Source organism: Phalaenopsis equestris, unplaced genomic scaffold (assembly GCF_001263595.1).
Source record: "Phalaenopsis equestris unplaced genomic scaffold, ASM126359v1 Scaffold000226, whole genome shotgun sequence".
Lineage (NCBI taxonomy): Eukaryota > Viridiplantae > Streptophyta > Magnoliopsida > Asparagales > Orchidaceae > Phalaenopsis > Phalaenopsis equestris.
Window position 1 is genome coordinate 1201610 of NW_018164668.1, and position 8970 is coordinate 1210579.

At 35.9% G+C, this 8970-nt stretch overlaps 1 protein-coding gene across 3 annotated transcripts in view; it reads left to right on the plus strand.

The window, feature by feature from the left end:
• Positions 1–1678: 1678 nt before the first annotated feature.
• LOC110023650 overlaps positions 1679–8970 on the plus strand; it is a 45483-nt gene continuing 38191 nt past the window's right edge. For 2 of the 3 annotated variants that reach the window (XM_020723158.1, XM_020723157.1), the window contains exons 1-3: positions 1679–2523; positions 5966–6157; positions 6237–6476. In XM_020723158.1, coding sequence (XP_020578817.1) covers positions 2091–2523; positions 5966–6157; positions 6237–6476 — 865 coding nt within the window. In that variant the 5' untranslated portion in view covers positions 1679–2090. The remainder of the gene's footprint in view (positions 2524–5965; positions 6158–6236; positions 6477–8970) is intronic. The other variant, XM_020723156.1, reaches the window with a different exon arrangement.

Here is an 8970-nt window from a genome sequence, read left to right on the forward strand (position 1 = left end):
GCTCGTTAGGCTAAACGACCGAGCCGAACACGAGCTGTTCACGAACAACGAGCTAAATTGACAGTCCTAATGTAAATGGCTCAAAAATAAATTATACCATTTCTGTAATATATAAAAAATAAAGGGTGGTTTTATTTAACTAATGAAATTAAAGAAGAATACATTACGTGTAAAGAATGGGCTTTTACGTGTCTCCAACGTAGGGCTGTCAAAAAAGCTCGTTGTTCGCGAACAGTTCGTATTCGGTTCGTCAATGAGTTCGTGTTCGATTCGTTCGATAAGTAAACGAGACAAACGCGAATAAATTTTTTTCGTTCGGTTAGTTAAACGAACCAAACACGAACAGTGATGCGTTCGTTCGTGTTCGAATCGTTATTGTTTAAAATATAAAATAATATAAAATAATTATATATAAAAAATTTATTATATTTTAAAACATTAAATTTTATAAATTATAATATATAATAAAATAATAATAATAATATATTAATATACTATAGTAGTAAGATACTAATATAGATATTGTATATTTATATAATATAAGTTATATAATTAATATATAATATTATTTTTATATATTAATATTAGGGATGTCAAATTGGCTCGTCGTTCACGAACAGCTCGTGTTCGGTTCGTGTTCGGCTCGTTCGTTAAGAAACAAACACGAGCTTATTTCAAACAAACTAAATTTTAAACGAACTGAACACGAACACAAGCTTTGTTCGTTCGTGTTCGGTTCGTTTACACCCCTACTCCAACGCACTAATATTGCTATATCAATTTTACATGCAATAAAGTGACCGTTACCATTTGGCCAGTCAGCTACACAGATGGCTACAGCAACGGCTATAGCACGTATTAACGCACGTATTTTTCTAATTCTGCATGGACTTTTCACCAACTGGCGACTTTAACGACTACGTCATGACGTGGCCACCCCGCGATTTTTTTTCTTCTAATATTAAATAAATATATAAATACGATAAGATTAAAATATGAAGCATTTGCATATATACCAACCAATTTGCTTGTATTTATATTATCAAACATCTAATAAATTATTGAATACATTGGTGCATATTGAATAAAATTTTATTAATAAATCAAAGGATTATTTAGTTTAGTTTAATAATTTTAATGAAGTTTAAATATGGGGGAAATAAATTTCATGTTAAAAAGCTCGATCATTCATTTTATCGAGCTATTTCTAAAAATATTATCATAAATGCATTATTATGTATCTGTAAAATTTTCAAGAATGAGTTTTTTTCGAGAAAATAGTTCGATCTAAATATGTGATCTCGCGGTGGGAAACTAAACTCTTAACCATTTTATCGCGGGTAATTATGCATTCTTGCGAGTGAGTTGAGAAAATATGACAGTGGAATCAATATAGGTTACAACATATTATTTATAAAATGACTTTTTTTATAAAATAATATAAATATTTTTATTAAAATAAAGTTTTTAAGAATAGAAAAAACAATTTTTTTTAATATTTTTAAAGTTTTTTCTATAAAAATACACACAAAATAAAAAATTTCTAATTTTAATGGTAATAAGCACCTATTTTCTTTTAAAATGTACTCCATTCTTCTCCTGTGCGGACATTTCTCAAAATCCCCACCGCACGAATATAATAGCGACACGTGGAAAATACACGAAGGCCATCGCATCTGTCTTGCCTAATCAGTCGAACGACTCCTCGTCCTTCCCCCGTTGCATCGCATCAGATCCATCCTTCGTCACCGGCGATCGCTAAGAGTCCAGTGCCCTCATCCCGGCTGTTTAAATACTTCCCAGTGGGCAAGAACCCACCACCTTCTTCCAAGCTGGATTCGGAGGCAAAGCAGAGAATTCTGGCAACTGGGTGGGTTCCGGAGCTTTGGAGAAGATACAGAAAGAGAAGCTTCGAAATGCTCTTGTGATTCCCTTTCGCCTTTCCTACTGGCGTAGGGAATATGGACCGTCCGACGCTGATGAGACTAGGGTTACCGTGACAGGGACGGAGGTTGGGGAAACGGAAATCTAGCTTGCGATTCACGCGGTCGGGAGAGGTTTATGTGTCATTAAAACCCCGCGGTGGATCGATGTCATTAGTAGGCGAAGGATCAATGACGTGGCAGGAGGAGTTGGCTAGTTTGGTCGGGGAAACTGGAGTTCAGTATTCTGCGATCGGCGGCGAGTTGGAGAGAACTGCGGCGGATCTTAAGGGGAGAGTGGGCGGGGAGGAGTATTATAGACATGAGGATGGCATTGTGCAGGAGGAGAGTCTGAAGGATCAGTTGAAGGGGTTTTTGAAAGCGTCGGTGGAGATGATGCAGGATTTCGGGAGGGGATGCCGTGATATAGTGCGACAGAGCTTGACTGGGGTGGAGGACTCGTATGTGATGCAGAGGCTCCGTGGGCCGTGGGGTGTAGTGTCCAGGCGGCTTGGGTTTTTGAATGATTACTTGCCTGAGGATCGGGATCCGATGCACTCTTGGATCGTGATCATCTGCGTATTTCTTGTAGCGCTTCCGGGTATGACACTGTTTGGAGCTTCCTTTAATGTATATTCCATTAGTATTGCTGTTCTTTGCATTAAGTTTATGCTTGTTTTGTCGACGTGAATTTCATTTTGTTCGGCTTATAATATGTTGGCGGCTGGATGAAAGTCGGTCGTGCCTTGGTTTGAACTTTCGAAGGTTGGCGCTTCGGTTTAGTATAAATGTTAGGTGTTTTCTTAGAATTCTTCATATTTTTGTTATAATTGGGTTTGATATTTTTATTCTTTATTTTGGGATTTTTCATGGATTTCTAATTGTTTGTTCCTAGCTAATGTCGACTTGGTTTCATTTTGATTGCTGGGTGAATGATATCTTTTACATTCAATTATTAATAGAGATGTTTAACATGGATTTAGCTTCAATTTTCGTTCCTTTCGGTAGATGTACAGATTTGGATTTGAAAGATTTCCTAGGAGAACTTTGTATGGTTTTATATTTGATGGCCAGCTCAAGAGCAATGGATAGGTTCCCTGCATCTTTTCTTGAAAATCATCGATTCAAATCAAGATATTTGCTAACTTGCAAGGTATGGTTGCATCTAGCTATCCCCTAAACTGTGCGTTGCAGAATGTTTAAACTTCAGGCACTGCATTAAATTCATCTTTTACGCCCTATTTTGCTTGCTTTGCGGCCTTTTTGAAATATAGAATGCATTATTGTTTCAAATCACTGTAACGACCACCATGCAATACTTGAGTCCTGCTTGTAATTTACTTTTTTCAGGAGATCCATGTACTGTGTGAGCATAAATTTTCACACCTCTGTTCATCCACCTTCTACTTGAAATATTGGCTCCATTTTTCTTAGATTTCTGCTGTCGTGGCTTTCCTCATTTGTGTTATTTTTATCCTACCAGGGCTGAATTGTTCATTTTAACCTTTCTTTGCAATTTTCATCCTGGGTTGCTTTGTAATGTTTTGAATACTCTGTTACAGCTTCTTAGTAAGAGTGGTTGAGGTGAATATTTGTGGTTTGTGCTCCTTTTAGTCCATCATTGTTGAAATGATTACTCTGTTGTCTCTTTTCTTTGGTTGTGTTTGGTTGCTTTGTTAATCTTCAAGGCTTTGTTTCAATCTTTTCGAGTTAAGTGGTTTTAAAAGAAGTGTCTGATTACATAGGCGCCCGTGAGGGCACCAAAAATTGGATGCTTTATATGATTAGGAGTGTACATTATTCGGTCAAAATAAAAAAAAAACCGAACTGAATTGAGCTCATATGGTTGATTAAGTTCGGTTTTAAAATAACATTTCTGTTTTTGGTTTTAAAAAAATTAATATTCAGTTTTTGGTTTAATTTTAATGTTCATTAAGCCAAATAAAAAAAAAATCAAATAATATTAATATTAGAAATTTAAGTTCATTTGAAATAAAATAAATTGAGCCTGTGACATGTTTAAGAAAAGGTGAGAAAATTAGAAATCAAGCCAAATGCTGAATTTTGGATTTATCCAAACCAAAACAATTCAACCGAATTATATTTTGGCTCGCTTTGAATTGGTCTTAGGAAAATTTTGGTGCGTTTAATTTTTTGGATTTCGGTTTTTGTATTCATTCCGTTTGACTAATTATAAACATATTCATCTAAATTAATCGATTGCACACCCCTAGATACAATTAGGCATAAACTGTTGTCTAGGCTATGCGAAGGCAGAATGATATCCAAAAATATAACTTTTTGATGGCTTGGTTATAGTTTATAATTAATATAGTTGTTAATCTTAGGCATAACGGTCATTGCTGTTTCTTTTTGGGACTGAAATAAACTTCTAATTTCTCTTAGTGCTATACTGCTCAGTTTAATCTTTCTGTAGCATTCTCTGATGCCTTTGTCATTTTTCCAAAAATATAGTATCAGAAAGAACAAATCAAGTTGAGGAAATCTAGACGTACGGAATGGTTATATTAAGCAAAACAATTTGCCATTTGAACTATGTGAAGGCTTTCATTAAAACACCCTTTCTAATTGCAAAGATAGATATTGCCTAATCGCCATAATTTACCTTATCCACCTATTGCTTTGTCCCTATTATGTGCACCCTACCCCCAAAGGGAGATCAGGGGTTCAATTCCCTCAGAAAAAAAAATTAAAAAAAAGAAGTCTGTTTTTATTTTGGTTCTTCTGGCTTTATCATATCAAAATTTACATGTTCCCTATACTGGATGAGAAAATGCATCCATATTTTTTTTTTAATGTAAACTATTAATTCTATTTGGATTTTGTTTTTAATTAGTCTTGTTGTTTGTCTGACTGGTTACAGACTTACAGCCCATCAAACGCATTCAACAATTTTGAATTCTACATATGCAGCTATATAGAGGGTCTCAATTATACTTATTCTTGCCTCTTGAAGATGGATTGATTAACCATAAGTTTGTCCAAATTGATGTGGTTATTTACACCAATGACAAAATGTATCATCACATACTACAATTGTTTTGAATAAGAGTCATGGGAGAACAGTCTAAGTAACGCCTTTTGCCACAGTGGTAATCCTTAAAACATGTGTATGACACAATTCTTACGTGCTTTCATGTCTAACACCTAAGCATTCATATTTACATGCATAACACTCAAATCTTTAACATCACATAAAAAATGCCGCAATCACTATCTTTTAAAAGTGCAATACACCTTTTCATGTGTAAGTTTATGAGATCATATTGTTATTAGTGTAAATATCTTACTTTGGATTTTTGATATGTGAACACATAAGAATTGTGTGCTATATATGTAAATGTTTCTTAAAAACTTCATTTGTTACCGGCAAGAGATTTTATTCATTACACTACCTGGAGCAAGTACAGAAAAGTTTCAATAGCTTAAAATGCTCCCAAAGTTGCATGCCAAGTGCCTGTAACTGTCATTAATCTTATTTTAGCTCGGACATGTTATATCCATTCATATTAGGATACATTCCACCTATTTCAATAATTTGAGCAAGTTTTCAGACATAGCACACAATTCTTTGTTCTTACATAAACTTTCATATTTACACACATAGCACTCTTTATTATCACATAAAAAATAACCACTATTATCACTTTTTAAAAGTGAAATACATATTTTCATGGGGTTTAAAGCACCAAAGTGTTGTATATAAATATCTAATTTAGGTGTGAGATATGTAAATGCATAAGAATTGTGTGCTATGTAAGTAAATTTCCTTTTTTTAAGTAATTATTTTTTTCTATATGACAACTCACAGAAATTACCTGGTTGTTATTTCGACAACCAGTTTTAACTAAAGCTTAATTTAAATATTCTTGGAAATTGGTTGATGTGTACTGTTATGCTATCCTCTAGGTTCCGCCATGCTTACTATTTTCTGCTAGATTGTTCTTTTTCTATGGTAATTTATTGAGTTTAAATTTTGATATATTTGATTGTATTCCTTAAAAGATGAGAAATATTTGCAGCTTTGAATGTAAATAATGGCCACATAGCTCCAGTGCAACCTCCAAAGAAACTGTATATACATCCTCCTAGCGCTAGCCTAATCCAACTTCCAGATGGAAGAGTTATGGCCTACCACGAACAAGGAGTGCCTGTTGAAAAAGCTAGATTTACTATGATTTCTCCTCATTCTTTTCTTTCCTCTCGCTTAGAGGGTGAGAATTGTTAATTTTGAATGCTAAAATGATTTTAGTGTGTAGTTACGTGTTGATGATTTTTTTGCCACTTTTACAGGCATACCTGGCATCAAAGAATCTTTGTTGGAAGATTTTGGAGTTCGTTTTGTCACATATGACCTTCCAGGTTTCGGTGAAAGTGATCCTCACCCTAGAAGGAACCTCAATTCATCAGCACATGATATGCTGCATTTAGCAGATGCTCTTGGGGTGGTGGATAAGTTCTGGGTGTTGGGTTACTCGGGCGGAGGAATGCATGCTTGGGCTGCTGTTCGCTATATTCCTGATCGAATCGCAGGTTTATTCTAATTTTGCCAAGTTGAACATGATTTATTTTTCCTATATCGAAGTGTCAAATAGTCTATTGATTTTTTGCATGAGGTCATTTTAGTCCCGAAGTTTATAAAGTGTCACTTTAGTCCTAAAACTTATTTAGTATGAGCTGAAATAGTTATCATGGAGGACCATTTCGGCCCTAATTTAATGACTCTGGGTACTAATTTCACTTTTATAGACTATGAGACTGAATGTAAATAGCAGGAGACTATTTTAACACTTTTCTCTTTTGCTATATCAATGCCAAAAGTGGATTTCTGATTATAGATTGGTCTAACGCAGCAATTTCCTACATGTTTTTTTGCTTGTAGCAGGAAATGTTGCTATTTTTACTGCAAAAAAGAAAAAAAAGTCTAAGATATTCAAAAATAAATGATGAGAACAGTTGCCTTCTTTGTTCATTTTTCAAAGGTAGTTTCCTGAAGGAGCAAGATTGTATTCTAAATAAAATATCTCACAAACATATCTGAACAAACTCTGAACACAATTTTTGCTGAGCAAGGTAGGTGATGGAAGCTTTATTAAGGGCATTTACATACCCGTTAATTCTAAAAATGTATTTACATATCTAAGGCCTAGACGTTGATATTTACATGTATATCACTCAAATCTTTAACATCGCATAAAAAAAATACCACTATTATTACCTTTTTAAAAGTGAAATACATCTTTCATGCATAAGTTTGACACCATGGTGTTATAAATGTAAATATCAAACTTTGATATGCAAATTTATAAGAAATGTGTGCTGTGTATATATTCCCTTTATTATTTGTTGTAGCATGTTGCACTACCCCTCAAGTATTGGAGCAAACGCAAACCTAGAAAAAGATATTAGTAATTTTGTTGAAGAATCCGACTTCATAGGCCGCCTTAGCTAAATGCAAACTTCTAATCAATGTGGTTGTAGGGCGTAAATTCATGCACACCTGCTGAATAACATGATTGTGAGGAAAACTTTTTTTTTGTCTCGCAACATTATTCTTAAGAGGTTCCAACAGGGAAAACTGACCATGGTTTATTTGCTGATAAATATTTTTGAAAAGTTTTAGAGACAGTCACCTCTCACCTTTATGTTCAGAAGGTCCACTTGGCAAAAGTCACTTGCTGGCTTCATTTTTTGGTCTTCCTCAAGTGGATGATGTTGTTACACCCAATCTGTTGATTCATTAGATGCCTGAGACATTCAAATTACGTGGATAATTTATTGGTTTTTTCTTATGTCAAATTCTTTTTCAGTTTGCAATATCATTTAAGGGTTGAAATTGTTACACCCTGTTAAGCTCTGTCAAAAAATTTCAGTAGCATCATGACAAGATGTACACGTACCTAACAATCTACATGCATCCAATCTTTAAGATATACATTTATATGCAGAATTACCACCAAGATGTTTTAGAGCAATTAAATCAGATCACAACTATGCAATTTTTCCACCAAAGAGAAAAAGAATGAATTAACTTTTACACTTTCATCTCAGAAGGCCTTAGGCAAGCTAAATTTATTGACATTAACAAGGCTTCACACAGCCTGTGGAATTACTCTCATTATTATTTACATTATTCTATTTAGTACTTGCTATATTTTATCATGGTATAAAAATGATCGGTAATTCCTTAATTATAGTTATTTATGTTTATTCCATAATTATAGGAATTACTTAATTGTAGGAAGATTTCTTTCCTCTTTTTATCTCTTGTACTCGCCTATTTATAGGCGAATTATCTATGTATTCAGTGAGAAAAAATGTTATTCAAATTCACATGGTATCAGAGCCATCAAAGAGAAGCCTCTCCAGCTCGACTGGATCACGGCCCTTCTCTCCCGCGATCGTCCTTGAGTTTGCGTCTGCCCCGATCGTCCGCATCTGAGCCCCCGCCCCCCGTCCAATCGACCGATCGCGGCTCTCTCCAATCGTCCGCGCCGGCTTCCGCGATCGTTCGGGTCCGCTTCTGCGTCCGCATCCGCTTTTGCGATCGTCTCTCGAGCCGTTTTCCGCATCTTCCGCGATCGTCTTCTGCGACCGAGACTGAGCGCAGCCAGTTCCGCGTCTTCCGCGATCGTCTCTCCGATCGTCTTCCGCGATCGTCTCTCCGATCTTCTTCCGCGACCAAGCACAACCAGCTCTTGCCGAGCTCAATGGCTAAGGACGGCCATGCCTGCAACTCCTCCACTAGTGATGTCACTTCTAGCCACCCCTCCGCGGCTGGGTCTCCGTTGCCCAGCAATTCAGACAATTCTGTCCCTGCCCCCACCCCCAGCCACAAACTCACCGGCCTAATTTACCTCCAATGGTCGCAGTTAGTCATGATGTTTGTATGCGGTAAAGGCAAAGATGACTATCTCACCGGTGATGCTCCATCTCCGATGACGACAGATCCGTCATACAAGACTTGGAAATCCGACTTTAATATGGTTATGGCCTGGCTTGTTAACTCGATGACACTTGATATTTT